Source organism: Calypte anna, chromosome 1 (genome assembly GCF_003957555.1).
Source record: "Calypte anna isolate BGI_N300 chromosome 1, bCalAnn1_v1.p, whole genome shotgun sequence".
NCBI lineage: Eukaryota > Metazoa > Chordata > Aves > Apodiformes > Trochilidae > Calypte > Calypte anna.
Window position 1 is genome coordinate 178,476,811 of NC_044244.1, and position 22,484 is coordinate 178,499,294.

Here is a 22,484-nt window from a genome sequence, read left to right on the forward strand (position 1 = left end):
ATAAATGTACTGCTGACAGGATGGAGGTGCCTTCAGGGTCTATTTTCTTCCCTATTTACCAAGTTCTTGGCTCCTGTGTAATCAGTATGTTACAGAACTGAAAACATCCTTGAGTAATTATCCATAGCTCTTGTTATAGCTCTTGATGGTCCAGTTCATCTGGACTTTCAGCTGCCACTGGAGTCATAAAAGTACTGATATGATCTGTTTATCTAATTTTTGAAGGCAAGATTTGGTCTGTATGTGATAACCTGAGACTTGCTATGCAGATTAAGGATTCTTTGTATATACAGGTTTTAGATTACTTTGCTTACTGTGAAGTAATTTCAGGTCGAAGTTAGATTCAAAGCTATGAAAATGATCTGAGTGAGGCCATCTAATATCTCCTGGGTCCTTCATAAATGTTGTTTTTGGCATGGTAGGGGACCACATTCATCAAGCAGTCTATTGGTACTATTAAATAAGCAAATACTGCAGTGGAGCAGCAGTGACAGTCATTTGACTGCCATGTTTTAAGAATGTGTTCTTGTCTTGCCTTACATTTTTAATGATATTTGCACTTGCTGTATAAATGTATTTTCCTAGTATTTTACATACTGTGATCCTTTATGGTGAGCTTACCCATAAGTGAGTTTGGATGAAGAGATGACGTTGTTGAGGCTGTTTGTGTGCAGTTGTGGTATATGAACTTTTAAAATACTTTTAAAAAAGAAAAGTGCAGGTGTCACTTTATCAGCTTCTACAGACTCTTATGGAAAGGCAGATGATGACCACAACAACATCTTTTGGAAAAATTATCCGCTTACACTACTCAGTTCAATTTATGCTTCCCAGGGGCTTTGTGAGAAACTTTATTGCAAATGATTTTGAAACTTCAGGTTTTCTCTGTGGTACCTGCAGAAATCATTGAGGTCCCTTACAACTCAAACCATGCTATGACTCTAAGATCACCCAGTTCCAGCCCGTGTAGACCTCTCCCAACACCACCTATTAGAGCAGGTTGCTCAAAGCCCTGGCCAGCCTGACCTTGAACACTTTAAGGGATGCAGCATCCACAACTCCTCTGTTCAATCTGTTCCAATGTCCAGGAAAGAATTTCTTCCTAATACCTAACTAAATTTACCCACTTTCAGTTTGAAACTGTTATCCCTTATGTATACATGTCCTAATGCAAAGTGTTCATAATAGGCTATTTCCCAGCAACTGTACATACAAGCTCTTGTTCTCACCAGGCTCTGAGAATACTAACCAGTTTTGGCACTCCTGTTAGAGGAATGGGGGATCAGATGTCTTAAAAATAGTTTAGACTGAAGTTTTGTTAAAAATCAAGGTTGTTTTATTATATCAGGGATGGAATATGGAATACAGTTACCTTCCATTCTTTCTGTGGAGCGTTGCTTTAAAGTGGTGAAGTCAAGTTATCGATGGGGACTTAGAAGATCAAGTTAGTGTTTATCAGTGTGAAGTGTCACTGGAGAGGTCACATACTGTTTTTTCTTACCTATCTCTTCAAATCAGTGTATTACACAGGCTGGGCACTGCAGTAGTACTGAGTGACAGCTATTGATAAGCTTCATGATATCTTGACAGACTGTAAATGGGAAAGTCTTTTGTTGAGGAGGAACAGTCCTTGGCTGAATATTGTTTAGGAGCCGAATGAGTTTGCAGTTGCTACCAAGCTGTTAGGCTTCTTGTGCCTGTTGGGATTTTTTTATTAAGTTTTCCAGTGATTTCTTCAGAGAATGGCCTGAAAGAAATAAGATGCAGGTGAAAAGGAACAACAGGATTATACTGTTGCACAGGAATGCACTAGCATGAGAACAGAAGATGAACAGAAAAGGAGTGGGTGGGTCACAAGGTGAATTCAAGTTAAGTGTCAAGCTGTGGTGAAAAATAAAAGGCAGGAGAGTATGGCAGAGAAATAATAACCTACTCTAATCTACACATACTGCCTCATCTGGTGTGCAGGCAGGTGATCAGACTAATGTCTGTAGCACTGTCAAGTTTGTGACACAGCTTCAGGTATAGAAGAAAGTCCAAGGTAGTTTTATGGAAGTTCTTAAGAGCACCCTCATCACTGAGAAACTATGCACGTGGTTCTTTGTTTTTTGTGAGTAGAACATAGCCATGTAATTGTATTAAGCCATGAATATCCACATATTACCAACTAAATATTCTAACTCTAGTGATGTTCTGAGTTTCTTTTTAATGGACCATAAACAATGGCTTTTGGATCATCAGGTAACACCATGCATCTGGCAAACGCTAAGTTTGAATTAGTGTTGGAATCCACAATTTGAAGTACACAGAAACTGTTAAAGACTCAGTTGTTCAAAGACAGATCAGATGTAGGAAGTTGCAGAAGAGGGGGAGCAGAGGAACGTGACCAGCACATCCTGCAGCTGGCCTCTTCCTCTGCACAAGAAGTTGTCTTTACTGGGCTCTGTGGCTATTGGCACCCTTGCTTGTAACTAGGTCTTTGCAAGTTGCTTGTCTCCTTTCAGAAATTGGAGTTGTTTTCTGTCCTAGTTGTTTCATGCAGAAATTGGAAGACTGGCAAAACCGAATTCCTGAAATAAAGTGGTCTGTCTTCATTGTTTTCAAGGTTTGAAGGGGCTATGTGTTGTGGGAAGCACTTCAGTGGCTCTTCTGCCCAACAGGTGTTGCTCTAAATACTTACCATCTTTCACCAGCTTTGGTTTAAACCTTAGTTTCTCTTGCCTTTATGTACATTATCTCTGTTGCCCTGTAAATTTGCTTCTGCCTTATGTCCTTACAGATCCCTTGGGTTCAGCAACTTGGCAGCCTGAAGTGAAAGACTTAACCAAATGTGAGGTGAAGCTTCTAAGTTGCAATTAGATACAGTGGAAAAGTTTCTGCTAAGTTAGGCTGGCAAGTATTACCTTGGATGGGGTTATGCAGTGAAGTCTTCACTTAAGTCCTTCTTGGAAGATTTTACATGTTGCATTGGGGAGGCAGGGGAATGGCTGGTGTTTTACTTGAATACACTTTTTTCAGCATAGTAAAAGAATTGTTGGATGTGATTATTCACATTACACACATGTAGGAAGGAAACAGCAAAGCTATAAAAAGTAAATTGCTAAAATCGGTTGAGCTGGTACTCCTGGACAGTGAGTAATTTATATGTGCTCAAAGATTTAGTGGTTTGGAAGTGAAGCATAGGATGATGGAAGAAAACAACTTAGAAAAATCTTTAAGCAGCCTTAGCTAGCAGTACTTTCTAGATACACAATAATTATAGCAATAATTATAGCAGTAATGTATGCAGTTGACTTAACTTACCCTTAAATTAGTGTCGGTGTTAGTTTAATATCTCTTACTGAAGCAGCTTGCTCTGTGAGGATGACTTCAGCTCTTCTGAGCTGGTGGAAAGGTCATGCAAGAAGGGTGCATGAAAAGTAGATGTCCAAAGATGGCCAGAATATAAGGCTGATTTAAGCTTAATCATAGAATCATAGATTCTAATCATAATGAGTGTGTGTCTCTCAGAAGTCTGGATCCCCAAGGGTCAGTAGTTCCTTCAGCTGAAGGGACTTTCTTGTCTACATGATACTGCTTGGTTTAGTTTCTTTCCCAAGACCTTTTGCTTTATGAGCCATGTTACCACTCTGTGTGCTTAGAATGAAACATCAGTGTAGTTGATGCACAAATGAGGCCTCATTTTTTTTCCTGTTATCATCTCGGTTGCTTTGTGAGCCTTCCTGAGGAAAAGCAGGAAAGAGAGAGAAAGAGGAGATAGGGAGCTGATGATCTTGCAGTAAATCTTTTAGTTATTCTCTGAGTATCAGCTTGTTTATAAGGTAAATTTAGGGAACCACTGCTATTCTGCTGAAGTCTTGCACTCAGCAAGTCAAACTGACTTTTTATTAGAATGACACTGTCAGATACTTGCTGTGTTGGATACCAAATTGCCCCACATACTAATTTTGTCTATAACATGCAGACTTCACAAGATCTCATGGTAAGGAATGAACTGAACCGTATGGTGTGCTACTGTTACAAAAAACAAAAAACCAACAAACCCACAAACAGAATAACAACAAAATACCCCCAAAACAACCCTTCTACCTACCAAAAATGCCACACCCAAAGGCACACCTTTCCCATCCTTACTGTGTTGTTATATACCTATGTAGTAATGTTTCTAATGCTTTTATTACAGTATAAGGAATCATTGTTTTCAGTGAAGTCAGTAGATCTCTGTTTAGCTTAACTCTGTTATGTTGAATTTCAAATACACTTTAAATGCTGAAATTTATTACTATTTGCTCTGTTAAACTGTAAAATAATAGCCTGGGAAATCTGTTTACGTTAGTTTTATACATAAATACAAAGCTTGACACAGCAGAGTGTTTTTCTGAGGCTCTAGAAAATGAGAATATACAAATACACAATAAAAGGTTTGTAAAAGATCCTGAAAGTACAGTCCAGAGAGAAGACCATGCAAACTCTGCATCAGCATGTTTTCATTTGCTGCCTGTTAGCAAATTATACTCAGCTATGGAGATTTATAATAGTGTACTAATAATGTTACTTTATGTTCTGGATGGAAACTATGCACACACAGAACAATAAAATCTGAAAGTTTGTTTTATGACAGTAATGCAAATAAATCTTTTGCTCAAGTTTTGTCTTTGGGGTTGTGACTTGTTAAAATGGGGAAACAAACAGGAAGAATAGATGGGGAAAGTGTGTTGTGGAAAATACCAGTATGTCTAGAATTTATCTCAAGGATAGAGACGATAAAAACATTAATCCTTAAATGCATTTGGTCTGAGTCAGAGTTGATAATTTACAATCAGCTTCATCAGCTATTTGAAAAATGCAAAAGTAGAATAAAAAAAAATAGGAAAACCTAATTCTATCTCCTGCAGTTTGAGCTTTGTGCACTCTAATACTTTTGTAATGTTTGTGCTTTAATTTATTTAGTACTCATGTAAAAATGGGTTCTTAAGCCCTTGTGAAGTTCTAATTAAGCTAATGTTGCTCTGATGGAACAGATAGCTAAAGCATATGTACTTGCTATTGCCTAATACAGTGTCCATGTTAATTTTGAATAGTCCACTGAATCGGGGCTATGAAATGACAGATGTCTCAGTTGGTGCACCTTCTGACCTTTAAGTAAAACTGTATCTCTATTTTTAGTATTTGGTAGAAATGTACTTGATATGCCAGTATAATAAGGTCTGATTAACAGGTACCTCTCCATCTTTCTCCAGAATAGCTGGATGCTCTGAGACTAAAGAAATCTTGAGGGAGGAAAAAACAAGTTGATTATTGATAGGTGAAGTGCTTGTAGTATTCTTAATTGTAATTTTTTATTTTGTGAGAACTCCTGACAGACCTGACTTTTACTCTTGGTGGGTGGGTACTTGGTAAAAATGGCAGGAATATTCCTCAGGTCTGAGTTTATACAAATATTTTTTAGTGTTTGGTTAAACCACATACTTGAATTTCTTGCTATTGGTTTGTGCTCCATCATGTTTGCTCGAGTAAAAGATTGATTTATTCTTGCTTGATGTGACTCAGAAGAAACTTATTCCTTGATGTCAAACACAGAGTAAAAGCTAGGTATCAAAGTAGAGATTTCTACTCTAGTTCTAATCAGTAATGAGTTGCCCATGGAAGGATATAGCTCCTTGTGGTTTCCTGATGTTTGTTTGTCTGCTTACTTAAAAAGTCTTTTTGTGTACCCAGTGAGATTTGGAGCTGGTCTCTTTTGCATAGTTGCACTGGCATACAGAAACAGTAGTTTTTCTTTTTTAAAGACATAGTGTTTGAAAGTAGTGGAAAGAAACAATAATTGTCAGTGCTTTTTTACTATATAAACTATTTTAAGTTAGCCATGTGTATGGAAAAGTATATTTACAGAGCTTTATGAAATGATTTATAGCTTTTTGGGGTATTATTAACACTGTTACTAATTCTGTGACATCTTATGTGTAAGATGAGTAAAGGTGGTGACAAGGGCATGAATTGGATGAGGCCTATGCATAACCATGATAATAAACTATGAAGAGATTGGTAATCTCATTTTATGAGAACCATCACCTTTTGTAAGTCTTCCTGTTCCTATCTGACTTTTCCTTTTGGGCAACAGATACTGGATTTTGAGTTAACTCTCCTGAATGTTCCTCATGTTACAGGAAGGGGTTCTTGGAGCCTGGCCCTTCACCTTCCTTTGGATCAGGTGGAGAAGCAACCTGAAAAAGATATTTGTTCTGAAGCACTAGAAGGGGTAGACAAGGAATAAGGAGAGAGGTAATTGCTCCTTTGGTTTCAAATAGTTAGTGAGGTTTTTAATTCTGTGGATGGATTCAAGAGAAGGAAAAGGGAAGTAATTCAGTATTTGAGAGCAGGAAAAATGTTTGAGCAAGGATGAGAGGAAGCAGCAAAGAAAAAGAAATGACACTCTGAGACCTGAGGGCAAAGGTTTTTGGGTTAAAATTCTTTTACTGATGACATTGCCCAAACTGGATTCCTTAATCCATCCTTGGGATCTCTGTGAATGTTGTCACTATGTAGTAGTCTTAAAGTATATGAAAGAACTTTCTTCCCCCAAGGTACAGCTTTGTTTTCTCTACACTAGTCTATAATGATTTAAGCACAGTCCTCTACATCATATTAAATTTTCAGGTATAGTGCAAATAAAGCATGCCATGAAGTCATAAATAGGATCCCTTGCATCTTAATGGGAAAGCAGGGAATGACACAGTCATTCTTGCAATGGAGAGAGGGCTGTATTATGCACTCTGTCATATTCATTAAATTAATCTGTAAATTTGCCTCCAGTTTGGGCTTAGGTTCTTAGTGAAACAGAGCAAGTTTGTTTTGACTGTATGCCAATTAGAAGGGCTAGAGAAAATAAATTAAAAAGCAGCTTCCCCATTGGTTTTTTTTCCTCCATTTCAGTGAAAGTGGCCTGATTCTTCTCCCATTTGTTTGGCCCAGGAGGCTGACATTCTGGCTACCTGATCCTCCTCCTCAGCTCATCAATGCCGTTTGACTGTTGTCATGTCCTCAGCTTCTTCACCACCCAAAATCCATTTGATTTCCAGTGTTTCTTGGGATTTGCTCCTTGTCTATATGCTTTTCTACATCCTGCTTTGCTCTAGAGGTGCCTCTTCCCTTGCTAACTTTATCTACTTTTCACAGTTCTTGTTGGTACCTGGGGATTGAGGGCTCTGCCATAGCACCCCCTGTACCTGTCTCAGGAGGTCCTTGAGCTGCCAAGAATGGGAGCCCAGAGGCTCTTTTGGAAGTGCTGGTATATTCTTACTTTATTCTTGCACTCATTTGCAGCTGGTTGCTTTTGACCTCAGATGTGGTCAGGTTTGAATGTGGCTATTTTGATTTTACTGGCTTTATTTGTGTAAAACTAATTTAGTCAAACTGCAGAACTTTATGCAGCAGATGTCTGGAAGTGCTCCCATGTTTAGCAATTTTGTGCTTGATTTCAGACTTTAACTTACTTTTGGAGTTTTGTATGGGAAACATGATTCAAGGCATGCAGAAGTATGTAGCCACAGTTTGGTGGCTGTCTTGACAGAAATCAGATGAAGTTCCCTCAGTATTACATATGGAAAACATTTTCTAAAAATTAAATAATTATTTAATTTGGGAAGGTAGTGTATTTTTCCTAAAAGGGTGATTCTTATTTGAGGTGAAAATAAAAAGATAAGGTCACATTAAATGATTTTATTCCTTTGTGAACGTGGGTATTTAAAGATCATTGATGGAATCCTGTAGTAGGAATCTGTCAAAAGACTTTATTTGTTAGAAAGGGAACACATTTGTTGCTGATTATTTCAGTAAAATGTTATTGGAATTGTCCAAGTGCAAAATATTTGGGGTGATCCTCCTATTTCTGTAGTGGAAGTGATGTTTGGGACTGATGGTGTTGCTGATGGCTGCAGTCAGGACTATTGCCTTAAAACATCTGAACAACCATAACCGTTGGCATTTGGCCTCTAGTGAGCATGAGGTAACTTTGGTTAGTGGTTTTGGTTAGATTTTACTGACCTGTAGTAGTAAGGAAAAAAGAAAAAAGGTGGGGGGGGGGGCTAAGAGGGACAGATGAGGTTTTAGTGTAACTCAGAAGCACTGCCTCTGGTTCTTTGTTGTGCAGGATGCAGAGTAGTTCTGAGTAGCTTGACATAAAGAGCTTGACATAAAGAATTGATTTATTACAGTATCACTGAGTGCTATAGTAATCCATCTGTCTGTCTGCTCTGTGGGTCTGTGGCAAGGTGCTTGGGGCTGCTCCACAGGGCACAGCTGGACCCCTCAGCCAAGGTGTCAGCATGGAAGCACCTCTGGAAAAATGTATTTCAGAGAGGGCAAAATGCTGCACAGATGGTGAGGAGAGGGGGGGGAGAAGTGAGAAACAGCTCTGCAAATACCCAGATCAGAGGGGTGTCTCATCACTGTATTCAGAGGGAAAAAAACCACCTCAGGATGCAATTTGTTACTTAAAGTGCATAAAACCAGACTGTGAAAACTTTTATCGAGAAACTAAACCATCATACTAGGAAGCTCTGTGGTTTTGGGGTTTTTTTGTTTGCTTGTTGTTTTTTGTTTTTTCCCATCACCTTACTTCATGGATGGACTCTGGGAAGATCAAGGAAGTATTTCAGGAATATAAACTTGTTTTACACTATTCTAGTCATGTGATGTGGAACCTGAGCTTTTTGATTCAGTTGTCTTTGATGTGAAAGAGATGCAACTTTAAATGCTACTTTAGCCCTCTTTGTAAGGTGTTCACATATGCAGGTTTCTGTACCTCTTGAATGGTTTGCTTTCACCATATGCAAAAATCCCAATTCCTGTTCTCAGCTGAATGTAGAGAGAAATCCAGACTACACATCAGTGCTGGCTTTCATTGAGGTAATCTGTTGCTCAAGACCAGCAGGTGTGTAGTCCAGAGTAAGTACTTTAGATACTGTAGTGTTTTTTTCTTTTAACATAACTATCTGTTAAACTGGAGGTACAAATAGGAAATACAGCACTTGGCAATGGTTTGTGGTTTTGCAACCTTCTCGAAATCTGGATCCATGAAATAGTGAATGGATTGCACATTTACATTTCTGACAGTTATAACTCATTCACTTCTTTTCTTGTTATATGACGATCAGAAAAATTAATTTTGTTTAGACCTACAGAAATTGATCACAAATTGAATACCTTTAAATATCAATAAGTAGAAGCATATGTATACTTAAGCATGGTTATGCAAAGTTGAGCAGTTAAGATGAGCAGGAGGGCATTTTCTCTTTTTTTGTTGGTTTAAGAGTGGTGAGAGCACTGGTCTGGAAACTGCATGAAGATTAGCTAAAACAAAAGCCAATTATCTTTGCCTATGCCACTGTTTTTTGGACAAAAGGGGAAAAAAAAGAAAAATTATATAATCCATCAGTTAGTGGTCATTTGTCCCCTAAAAGCAGTGTTTGGTACTGAAGCCTTTGCTTTTCATGTCTGCCATCCCATGTGCTGTGCATCAAGACATCCTCTGTCAAAGTGTGTGCACTTCAGAGCATGAGTGATCTTTTTAAACTGTTTAGAAGTGGTTAACTCAGCTGAGACTGATGGTTAAACTCACCTCCTTTGGGATGGAACAGATTGCTTTAACCACGATTTTCACTGCAATAGGATGGTTGAAATTTGGGGTGACAGTGAAACATGACGCTTTTAATTTTTTTTTTCTTTACCAGTAGCAGCTGCCAATGAAAATGTTTTTGGGGTAGGAAATACTGTTTGAATAGAAAGTAATACTCTGAATGGTGTCAGAAGCCATGAAAGGCATTAGGAGATGCCTGCCCTGCAGCTGAAGGGATATATCACAGCTACAGTGGGCACTTCTGTCATGTGGGGGCATTTAGTGTAGATGCCAGGGTCTACACTGAAGCAGATGTGCATTCCTGGGCAAGCCAGTGCAGCTTTTGCTCATTTCTGACCCAAATTAATGTGTCTGCACGTCAGTGCCAGTTCAGGTGCATGTGTACTGTGCTCCATTGCATAGTCCAGAAATGTCCTGCTGCCCTGTTTGGATGCACTTTCCTTATGTTATGAAGAAACCTGATTTTTTTTTTTCTGTTTATTCTTCAGGGAACGAGAGCCGCTCTGACTGAACATTGTAACAGTTTGGGGGACTCACTGGGCAAAGAAAATGATATTGCTCTGGTTATTGATGGCCAAACCCTGAAGTATGCCCTTTCCTTTGAAGTCAGGCAGAGCTTTCTGGACTTGGCACTATCCTGTAAAGCTGTCATTTGTTGCAGGTAAGAAACTCTGATACTATCTTTGGTAACAAAATGGGCTCAAAGCCTGTGAAACTTTACCTAGTATGTTAACTTTGCTTTCATGCTTATAGTGTTTAAAGGAAATAAGGAGTTGGGGAAGTGATGTTATTTTCAAGAGGAAGCAAGCAGTGATGAGTGCAGTGGTGAGCCACTTGATGTAATTGATTGCTGTGGAAGCATTACAAAGTGAGGCTGTGCTAGGAGGAGTGAAGGAGAAATGTAAAGAGGTATTTCTCCTGTACCACAGAGAACTGTGTAAAAGTGTTCATAAAGCTCACTGTGATGGTCTAACAAAGTCTGAGATGTCAGTTCTTCTGTCCTACAGGACACTCTACAGTGCATCAGTAGAGTGTAGAGTGTGTACACCTTCAAGATGAGCATTCCATCAGCTACATGCTCCCTGCTGGTAGAACTTTGCTAGCTCTTGGAAGCAGTCTCAGAAGTGGGGTGGGAAGGAACTTAGTAGTTTCTTTCCCACCCCTAAGGACGAGGAAGCAAGTCCTACACTAAAATTCAGTGCCATCTAATAATGCAGTTCCCTCTGCCAGTCAGTCCCAGTGAGTCCAATCTCTTCTATAAAACAATGAAAGATAACAAGAATACATTGTATCTGATTGCCTGATTATAGTAGACACTGATAAGGAGTGGTGGGGATATGGTGGTTTATAAGCAATAGGAATTGGCTAGCAAGAAGTTTGTGACTGTTCGTTTCATCAATAGGGAAAGTCTCTGGATTAATGTAATTTGTCTTGAATTTTTCAATTATGTATGCTATGCAAGAATGTGTGTAACCGTGCAATTCACCCTATTTTAAATGTTGGACTACCACTTGCTTTACTAGGTCACAGCAGAATTTGATTCTGTTTGGATTTAGCCATAGGCAGTTTTGATCCTATATCATGACTACTTCAGAAGGAAGGAAATAGGACTACAAAGAAAATAAAACTGAAAGCTGGCCTGCTTTTGTTTCTGCATAGCCAGACAGCTGCATCATTTCTAACTTGGGAAGATTTTGCAGCTTTGAGGACTTTGTGTGTGTGTGTGTTACTGGTGCTTGGGGCGAACTGTGACCTAGAAGAGATTGTTGGTTTAGGTGGTCAGAAGTTTCCTCTGCATCCTAGAAACAAGATCTGTTTTGTAGGGAATGACTATATGAAGACTTTAAGACTGTAGTGCAAGGTCTCACCTTTATATATATATATATATATGCACACTAGCATACAAGTCTTGCATGGCAAATGCAGCTGCAGTCCATGTACCTAAGGAGATTAACCCCATTGGCTTTTTTCCATCTCTGACTGGTTTCTTTCCAAGTGATGGCATTCTTGGACCTGGTGTAATGCAAGGTGCAGTAATGGGGCTAGCACTATTCAATGTCTTCATTAATGACTTTACAGTCAGATGAAGTATGCTCTCAGCAAGTTTACAGACGGTGCAAAACTGGGAAGAGTGGCTGATACACCAGGCTGCTGTACTGCCATTCTGAAGGACCTTGACAGGATGAAGAATTGACCAGAGAGAAATCTCAGGAAACTCAAGAAGGGGAAATGCAGAGTCCTGTACCTGGGAATTTACAGCCCCATGCACCAGAAAATGCAGGGGGCTGCCAGGCTGGAAAGAAGCTTGGCTTGGGACCTTGGGGTCCTGGTAGACCCCTCGGGTGATTGTAGGATTCTGTGACTGGGGACAATTATCTAATTTTTATTCCTTGTCATTTTCAAGTCCTGTTCTAAACAGTTACAAACTACAATGACCTTCCTAAATTAGTCCTTCAATAGCAGCTCTTTTGCAGCTACTGATTGATTATGGGAGGTTGAGGAAGGATAGAAGGGAGAGGGTGTGAGGTGTTGGAGGATGGGTCTGTTTTGCAGCTGTTTCATGGGAGTGAAGAAGAGTGTCTTACATGAGGGAGCTCACAGTTACAGCAATCTTGTCTTGAATGCAGCAGGCCCAGGTACAGGGTTACTGAGAAGATGAGCGTTTTCTTTTTGGTGCTTTCTGAGCCCCAGGTATCTTTGCATAATGTGCCCAGGAAGGGAATTGATCCTATGTTGCAGTTGTATTTGTGTGGAAGTTAACAAACACTGAGCAAATAGAAATACTTTACTTTCATACTCTTAGCACAATGCTTTGATAGAGATACTTCCAAGGCAATTTGTTGTATTTCTCAAATATTTGGTAACTGAGGTCAAAGTTCTATGTAGCTGAGCCAAATCATCATTATTAAAATTTTACTGCATGATGAATTTATATGAAATTTACTTAAGGTAATGTTTCTATTTGCAAAGAGATGTAGAATACTGGAGATTTCCTTTCTTGTTACTTCATGACTGAACCAAGAGCCAGTTTAATTATTACTGAGTTTGCAAATTGAGGAACAGTGCAGAAAGAATACTGCAAAGTGTAAATCAAAGGGGAGAATATGATGTAATCTCTTAGGCTTAAAGGAAGGAATAAAAATAGCTGGGTTTAAATCCCCAGGGAAAAAGAGGAATGTCTTTAATAGCCTTAAAGGCTTTGCAGAAACCTTCCCTTTACTTGCCAGGTGGTTGATACTGGAGAAAGAAAAACACTTCTGTAATAGGACTTTGTGTCAAATAAGATAATTCATTTAAACTTCACAGGAAAAAGTTTTAAAATGTAATTGGCATAGCAAGGGGAAATTTCAAATTAAACAGAGTTAGTCTTCAAATAAAAATGTTAATTGGGAGGGGAATCCAGGTCTTTAAACTTACTGGTACAATGTTTAACTGCTCTAGGAGTTGTAGTGCTGCTATTCTCAACATACCATGAATCTGTGAGACTTAATAGTTCATAAATTTACTGCAACATTTTTACCTTTTCTAGAGAGATTTGAATGCATTTGCCATTTATAAATCTTTTAAAAAATATATTTAAGGTTTACTGTATATTTGCTGGGCTTGAGGCATAAACTGCAGTTGAACTTGATTCTCATGGGTAATCTCTAAAATGAAATTGTAGCAAACCCGGCCCCATTTTGCATTAAGAGAGAGATGGTATCTTCTAATGGGGTTAGGTCTTTCACTGTTACACTGTCTCTAACAGGCCACTGGCACAGTGTAGGAAAATATACCTCTCAGGAGACTTGATGAAGCTTGCAAAATCCAACCAAACAATTCTTTAAGAAAAAGCCTTGTTTGTTAAAAGTTTCTCCAGAGACTGTGGTGGGTTGTCCCTGGCTTGATGCCAGATGCCCACTGAAGCTGCTCTATCACACCCCTACTCAGCTGGACAGGGGAAGGAAAATCTAGTGAAGGGCTCTTGAGATAAGGACAGGAAGGAGTCAATCACCAGCTACTGGGATGGTCAAAACTGACTTGACTTGGGAAAATTGGTTTAATTTATTACAAATCAAATCAGAGTAGGATAATAGGAAAAAAAGTCTGAAAAATGCCTCCCCTACTCCCTCAGCCCTCCCTTTTTACTGAATTTAGCTTCGCTCCTGAACTTCTCCACTTCCTTCCCCCTAGCTATGCAGGGGGATGGGAAGAGGGGATTGTGGTCAGTTCATTGCATGTTCTTACTGCTGCTGCTTCCTCCTCAGGGGGAGGACTCCTCACATTCTTCCCCTGCTCCAGCATGGGCTCTTTCCTACAGGAGAGGTTCCCCCTGAAACCCTCCAACATTAGTCTTTCAATGGGCTGTACTGGGAGTGTCTTTCATGGAGTGCAGTCCTGCAGGAACAGACGGCTCCAGTGTGGGTAGAACTCACAAGTTCTCCCAGCAAACCTGCTCCATCCAGCACAGGCTTCCCACAGGGACACAACCTCCTTTGGGCACATGCTCTGGTGTGGGATCTTCCATGGGCTACAAAAGGATTTATGCTCCCCCATTAACCTGCACTGGGCTGCAGGTGGACAACCTGCCTCACTGTCATCTTCACCACAGGCTGCAGAGCAGTCTCTGCTCTAGAGCCCAGAGAATCTCCTCCCCCTCCCTGCCTCACTGACATTCTTAAATATGTGATGACAGACAACCTGTCACCCTCACTGATGGGCTTGGCGTTGGCCAGTAGCAGCTCAGTTTTGGAGCAGTTTGGCATTGGTTTTATTTGGTACAGGGGCAGCTTCTAGCACCTTCTTACCGAAGCCAACCCTATAGGCTGTCCCACTACCAAAACCTTGCCATGCTAACCCCATACAGACTGACAAATCTTCTTATCTTCCATCAGACTGACCAGGATGTCAGTATGTCAAGAGCAAGCAAAGCTAAGCTTACTTTTCAGCCAAGTGAATGTTTGGAAGACAGCTGAACTCATGACTTCATTTATGAGACCTGTGCTGTTGCTTGCCTGTCTCTTAGTTGTCAAATGTTGCTTTAAAGGATCTGTCTTTATTGATGTTTTGTCAGAGCAAAATGTCAAGCTGAAAAGCCAGTTTGTACACCACATCACTGTGTTTGGTTTGAATATGAAAGTAGCAGAGAAGTATGTTGCTTGCATGTTATGACAGCATATTTAATTTTCTACTGAGCAGTCTGCCTCAAATTTAAGTATTTGTAATTGAAATATGTGGTGTTCCAGAAATAAGTTTTTTGACTTGGTATGCTTTGGGAATGATTTCTGTTGTTTAGAGAACTTTTCTGCAGGTGATGGTGATTCTGCCTCTGTATGGGTTTACTGTATTAACAAAATTTGGATCAGAAAGAAGCAGTTAATTGGCATTTTATAGATTAAATAAATCTAAGCAGTTTATAAGTTTTTGAGTACTTGCAAGTAATTGTTGGACAGCAATTTCCTTTAATTTCTCTCCTAGATGTATACAGAATGAAACCAGCCTCTCCAGAGATGTGTGGCATGAGGCTGGGACTACATCCCCTAGTTGAGCTGCCTCAGGGTGTTTTTTTGTTCATTTGCTTACATTACTGGCTGTTTCTGCAATATCACTTGAGGTGGTAGTGCTGGGATGTTGTTTGAGCAGAATACTTCTCTTTTCCCCTCATGTATCTGCAGAAAAGAATGTTAAACTGAACTTCTGTGCTTAGACCCTGCAGCCCTTTGCAACTGAGTTAATGGTGAGCTCATGCCTTTTAAAAAAGAAGGTTTTGTAGCAAAAGAAACACCACCACCACCCCTGAGACACACACTGCCTCAATCTGACTTTTCAGAGCTATTGTTCAGAACTTGGGTATTCCTAAATGGAGAAGATGAGCTGGAATACAGTGTTTGGATGGTAATCAGTAGCCTCAGACATCCATCACATAGGATTTGGAATAGAGGCTGAAGTTTTATTTAACTGTTTATTTAGCAAGTTGTGAAAAGTTGCTTGTTCAGGCAAATTCTGTTGCTCTGTCATGATTTTCTAAACACCCTGATGCTTCCCTGGATCTGATGCCACATTCCACTTAAAGGTAATGAAGTGCTTTCACCAAACCCTCTCCTTTTCCTGCCTGTATTGCATGAGACCATATCTATTGTTTCACCTCCTCCTGTTCACAATGTTTTTTTCAGTGCAGTGTTCATCTGCTTCTGCTGTTCATGTTTTGCTTGTGGAAATCACTATAGCCATGGGAAATTCAAAGAAAGCTTCAGTGACTTCATCAGCCAGCACCACGTCCTACTGGTGAAATATATTGCAATGTCTGTTTTGAGCAATTTATTTTTCCCAAGGTTTTATCTTGTTGCTGGGTTTTGGCTTGTAGCAAACTGCAGGCAATAGGGACACCAAGAACAATGTCTCAATTGCTGTACAATCTCTCAGATTTTCTGTCCTGTTTTTGTCAATGTCCTGTTCACACTATAAAGTAGTGCAACATCTATAGAAACAGGAAATCCAGCAACAACAATTATTAAGGACTATCTGCTTTTTACACAGTGATACTTGTTATTTCATGGTTAATATATCAGCATGATTTTCCTAGCTTTTAGGTGTGAAAGGTGTGCAGTTGTTGCTCAGTATCCAAATGTTGGCTGCAGGACTGCTGCCCAACCTCAACCCCTATCTTGTTGGGTGGTAGTGCCACAGGCTGTTGCTTTCAGTACCTTGAGCAATAGTGGAGCTGTAGTGATAAAGGTTTGGAACTGAGGAAGAATGTGAACAGGATCAGAAAATTCATATGCTTTAAAATCATCTCTCCTGAACCATTAAAAGCCCTCTTTTCCCACTTATATTTCTATTTCATATAGTGTGCAGAGTAGGTGGTGTGAGGACATGAGCTGGTAAACACTGGGAACAATGCTAAATGTTCTGAAATGAACATAACCTTTGACTACAGTATGTCTGCTGGGGTGTTGGAAGGAATTTAATGAACTGAAAGCAGGTAGGGGAAGGGAAGGAAAAAAGCATCCAGAGGAGAGTACCTGTTCCTAATTGTTAATGTCAATTTGTCAGCTAAGTCATTAAAAGAGAGATGAGGAGAAAAGTTCTTGGCAGTCTCAGAGGTATGGCTATAGCTTGGGTGCTGCTAGTCTTCCATTATCATTTGGAGGAGACATTAGTAATATAGCTCACAAAGTGAACATCTGGAATACCTCTTAAATATTTATGTCCAGAAGTCTCATGTTGTTGCTGTTGTTAGTATTTGACAAAGTGATTATTCTGTGCTGTAGTTCAGAATCCATTTATTAAATCAAAAGTGTCTTGTTGGCTTTCATTAGAAAAGACCCCCATTCTCATGACAGAAAATTGCAACACAGTTCTGATTAAGGGTATGCAAACCAATTCTAACATTAATTGGTCCCACAGAAAATTAGGGATGTGTTAGGTCTTCCTGAATGTACATGTTGTGTTTTCCCTCATCTGTCACCTACTAAATTATCAATGTTCATTCTCTTGTTCTATTTCTGACAACTCATGACAGCAGTAGTCATCTCATGATTTTTAAAACCATGAGGTAAGAACTGTTCTGGCAGCTTTAATGTTTTTAGATAATTGGAGTGGGAGGAAGGTTTGGGGTTCATGATGTGGTACTCTCTGCTGCTCTCAAATAAAGAATAGTCACAAATTATTAGAAGTTATTTCCTAAACTGTCCAGTGTGTGTGTGTGTGTATGTATGTGTAAAGCAATCCTGGGACTTTGTCTTATAATTGCTTTTTCTAAAAGCTTACTGGCTGCTTTGAAGAGCTAAGTAAACTTGCAAAATGCTACCAATTCTGTGTTGGAAAGTCATTATAGGTGAACTTCAGGAGAAGGCTGCCTGTACAAATTCTGGAATTACCTTGTTCTTTGAGTGATAGAATGAGTTTCTGCTGAATGTTCTGGCTTCTGTTTGTTCTTGTTAATCAATGTCCTGAGCTATGACAGTTTCCTAGCCTCACTCTCGTAGTTTAAATCATTCAAACACATAGTGTTTAAAGAGGGAGTAAAGTACTGTTAATTCCAATCACTTGTCTCGTCAGCAGAGACTTAACTCTAATCCGAAGTACATCAATGTTCCTCCAAAGTGTTGCTGTATCAGACACATAGGACAAACCTTCCAGGCTCAGGGTAGTCCTCTTGTAAGGAAGCAAATGTTTATCAAGTCAGAAACATCTGTACACATTGTTTAATGTCAGCCCATTGTTACCATGATGTTAATTAGAATTATCTTCCTTTTCACGTTGTGTGTTTGAGATGAGGAGATAATTCAGAGAAAGTAATCTTTTAAGTTGTTAATAGTAAAACTATTCCAGTTTCTCTTTGTTTTCTTGGAGCTGTTAATGAAAAATAGTTAATTAAGCAAATCTGTGCTGTTTTTTAAGCTTGTATGCTTCAGTTCGGATTGAGTACTTGTTTTAGTGTTAGGCTTCTTTATATACTGGATGACAATTGTGTGACTTCACATGCCCATAACTGAAAAATTTGTTCCTGCCATGTTCTACTACATTCACCTGAACTTCCTATTTCCGTGACCATCTGTACTAGAAAATTCACTTATCAGCATATATTTGGAAAAAGTTGAATGAAAACCATGAATACAGCTAAGTGCAACTCACTTTCATTTTCATTTTTCTTTGGAAAAAATGTTGTAGAAAAAATACTGTACATCCTGATAAAAAACAAGCTTCTTCTTCAAATGCAGCTTCCCTTAGCTGTTATTTTTAAAGTTTCTTTCCTTTTTGCATTGTAAGCCTAGTATTCAGGTGACCAAAAATCTTAATATTTCACTTGATGTATTTCATAAAGTGAAATTTCTGTCTCAAGCAATGGTGTGATAGCTCTCCCAGTTTCAAATGATATTGGTATGAGTTTCTTTACCATACTATAGTACTTTGTCCATATTGTTACCAGTCATCTTAGTTTCTGAGCAGGAGCAGCCAACAAAGCCATGTTTAGTGCTACCCTTCCCAAATAGGAAAATAAACATTCCATAAATACTGCACATGAGAAAACACTGTGCTGCTGGAACGTATGCTATTTTAGAGGAAAGATAAAACTGTGGTTTGGAATACCTTCTGTTCCCCGAGAAATTCATAGTACTGGTATATTTTTCTTTCCACAAGTGTTAGTGTGTTAACCCCTGTATTTTGGCCAAGGTCCAACTGGAGCAATTGCTTTCTCTTCACCGAAATTCCCCTGGCCTTCTCTATTTAATATGATATTCTTCACTTCCTATTCAAAGCTGTTGTGGGGCTGTCAGTGTCAATACTAAAGGTTGCCAGGTTTTAACCCAGCTCTAACTGTTGGTGAACCTTGTTTTTGGCCTCCTGGCTTGTAAAAATAATTTTGGAAGTGAAGATGTTATCACCACTGTCTTTAAACAAAATGTATAGGGTTTGGGTTGTTTTTTGAGGGATGGGTGTTTGGTGGTTGAGGTTCTTGTTGAATTTTTTTGGGGGGGGAGGGAGAATAGTGGGTTTTTTGTGGGTTTTTTAATGGTATGTGGGGTTTTTTCCTCTGTTTTGATGTCTGGTTTTTTTTTTTTGGTTGGTTGGTTTGGTTTAGGTTTAGGTTTTTTATTGTTGGGAGATGATACGTGTTGATACTGTGCTTACTCAAGTCCCTTCAGTTTGTCAGTGCAGTTGTAAATTAACAAAATGAGCAAAATCTTTGAGTTCTTTCAGTATGGCTGAATTTGCATATATGATATGTGATCTCTGGCAGGATGTGCAAAAGCATTCATTGGTGTATGTACTTCTGTATCTGTTAAGAACAGCTTCTATCTGTTAAGATACAGCTTCTGTATCTTCTTAAGAACAGATGAAGCATGCAGACAAAGTGTCCTGTCCCTTCTGAAGCTTCCCTCCCAACCAAGGTTTGTGTCAGACACTCTGATTCTCCATCAGACCTTCGCAATGCAGATTTTTTCCAGTTCAGCCATTCTGGCACCATTACTCTCTTGACATAACTCTCTTATTTCATACTGCTTCTTGCACCAAATACCCCTTTCCTGAGTTCCTGGAACAGTATGTTGCCTGCCAGGGAGTGACTGACTATTTCCTCTTTTGGAATTCCCTGCTGGTCCATCAGGCTGGACGAAGGCCAAAGGTCTGGTGCCTTTCTACAGTCTTGCAACTGGTTTATAAAGGCTTCTGACTGCATAGAAAAAATCCTTAATTCCTTGCTCACTGAAGTGCAGATACAGGGAAATGTTTTTCCTTTCTATGTTCCTTTAATGGTTTGGAGAATGTTTTGAGGGAATAGAGAAGTCTTCTCATCTTGATCATTGCTTAGTATTCTGAATATGATTGTCATATTATTGAGTAGTTATGAAAGACCTCAGGACTTTTTCCTGGAAGGAAAGGATTTGCTCATGGCTTTTATTGAAAATTTTTTTTTGTCTTATGAATTTAATATTTGAGTTTCACTAATACCCAGCTGCGTGAACATATGGAAGATGAGAGCATCTAAGGAATTTGTGGTGCTGCACTGCATTCAGAACCAGGACATTCAAAACAGTGGTGAGATTCAGCTAAGTCTTGCGCTCTGAGCCACAGGACTGGCTTAAATACTGCATTTTCCATTGTTAAAAGTTAAATATATAAAATTACAGAGACAGAAACAGTCTGTTTTGCAAGCTTCTTAGTACTGCAGGGAATTAACTTGATGAGAACTGAGCTTTAGTGCACCATAGTAATACATGTAACATGGTACTGGTAAAATGGCTCTGGTTGACAACTCCAAAAGTGTTTAGTGTTGGTGGAACCTGGCTAGAGTATGACTGAATTCAATAAGCATAGCTGAATACATACTAGACACTTGGAAAAATCTGACCTTGCACTGAATTGAATGTCTAGGCTTTAACTTATTTCTCTGCTGTTTGTATCACTGAAGTCATGGTAATTCAATACAAAACTATGCTTGAGGGAATGTAGTAAACCTGATTTGATTCAACAGGCTAGAATAGGAAGCCAACTCTTTGTGTTTTTTTTTATGTGAGCAGAAAGGTGAAGAGGTACTGGCTCCTGTGGGTTATGCACTTCAGCATGCTTATATACCTGAAATATGACAAGCTCTCTAGACTTTATTTTTCTTTAGCTGTGTAAGTAAATCCCACCTTAGTTTCTAGGGCAATCAAGGCTGCCCAATTAGAAGTGCTTTAGCAAAAGAGCCATCCCTAACTGATGGTGTGACAGCTTCTCAGGAACTTAGATTTTCCTTTGCTCAGTTGCCCAAAGACAGCAGAAATAATTTTTGGAGGATCTCCTATGTATCACAGTCTGCTGCTTGCTAACAGTTCGGTAAGTGATGTTCACCTGCTTATGCAGAACAATATTCAACTTACCCTTCAAAAAAGAAAATATTTTTCTCATTGCCAGTAATTTTTCTTAATACTTCCAAGAAAATGCAAATTAACAAATGTGTGAGGACTACCTGGAGTTGCAAAGATATACTGCAGATCTGGAGGAAAAACTAATTAAGAGAAGTCAGTGTTCAGAAAAACACTTTTCTGTTGGATTTGTTGGTGACCTTTAGGATCTTCTTGTGCTTTCTCTGAAAAATCAGGTTTAGATGCCTCTACCGTGTTCTGGGAAGGCTGCATTATTGTCTCCTTTTGATGTCTGTGTGGCCTTAAGTTTTTTTAATACTCTTAAATTTTGCTTTCTTTTGTCTAGAGTAGATTTTACAGTAATAGGTGTTGAAAATTACAGCCTTTTTAAAATACTTCCCTTTCATATTCCCCTTCTCCTACTGTTTTTCCATGTCACTGTACACATTTAGACTTCAAATTGCTCCATCTCATGCGCATTCTGTGGTGTCTCACTTTATAAAGCATGCTGTCTTCTTGCATTTCTAGCATTGTTTTATTTACGTCCTGCATATACTTTTTGTATACAAGCCAGAAAATCTCAAGTTCCTACGGGGACCCCTTCAATCAGAGCTTCCAAACCTGTGTAGACTTGACTTATGGTTATTTGCCTATATGTGATCTTGAAAGAGCTATTACTCATGGGTCCCAGTAAGGAAGAACCAAAAAGTTTTAAAAACAGACTGTGACGTAAATGTGTTGGGGTCTCAAAATGAAGCCCAGCTCCTAATTGGATGCAAGTGGGATGGAGACAGCTGTTTGAGACTTCAAATGCCCATCATCCTTCTGGAAAACAGGATCTTGTTCTTCAAAAACATGTGCTGAGAGCTGGCTGAAGAACTTGTCATCCTGAGCAGATAGAGAGAGGAGAGGATTTGACAGCCCCTGTGGAGGCTGGTAGGTCAGAACAACTTTTTTGCAGTTCAAGAAAGGCTGCCTGGTACATAAATAAAACCATTTGCTGCAGTTCACTTCTCTGGGGTCTCTTGGTAAGCTTTAGTCTTTCATCTGGTGGAGTGCTAAGCTTAGAACTATCTGTACCTTGGAAGATGGATACTTGGTGTCAAAGTTAGTGCTGAATTTCTCTTCAGCTTTCTATCTGTAAAAGCTTTATCTCTTGTATTCCGTGTCCTGCAAGTGAGGTACTGCTTTATGCCTTGTATGAACCCAGATCATCCAAGGCCTTTCTGAGTTAGGAGTCTCTCAGCAGTGTGGGTCAGTGATCTTTTCCAGGAGGTGGAATGACACTGGATGCTGCCTTAAGGATATGAGTTTGTCCAAGATGGAAGTGTCATAACATTGAAAGCACTACCCAGGGATCAGATGAGAGCACATCTTGGCTCTGTTGAGAGATATTTGTGAGGTCTTTGTGTGTTGTTGTTCTCTCTCCATTCCCCAATGAGTATCCTTAAGATGACAGAATTAGCATCCAGTTCATAAAATCGTTGTTGTGGACATGTTTTGTGACCAAAATTTGG

General features: G+C 39.3%; 1 protein-coding gene across 1 annotated transcript in view; it reads left to right on the forward strand.

The window, feature by feature from the left end:
• ATP8A2 (ATPase phospholipid transporting 8A2) overlaps window positions 1-22,484 on the forward strand; it is a 276,235-nt gene that overhangs the window by 78,047 nt on the left and 175,704 nt on the right. The window contains exon 24 of the mRNA XM_030458567.1: window positions 10,126-10,298. Within this exon, the coding sequence (XP_030314427.1) occupies window positions 10,126-10,298 (173 nt within the window). The remainder of the gene's footprint in view (window positions 1-10,125; window positions 10,299-22,484) is intronic.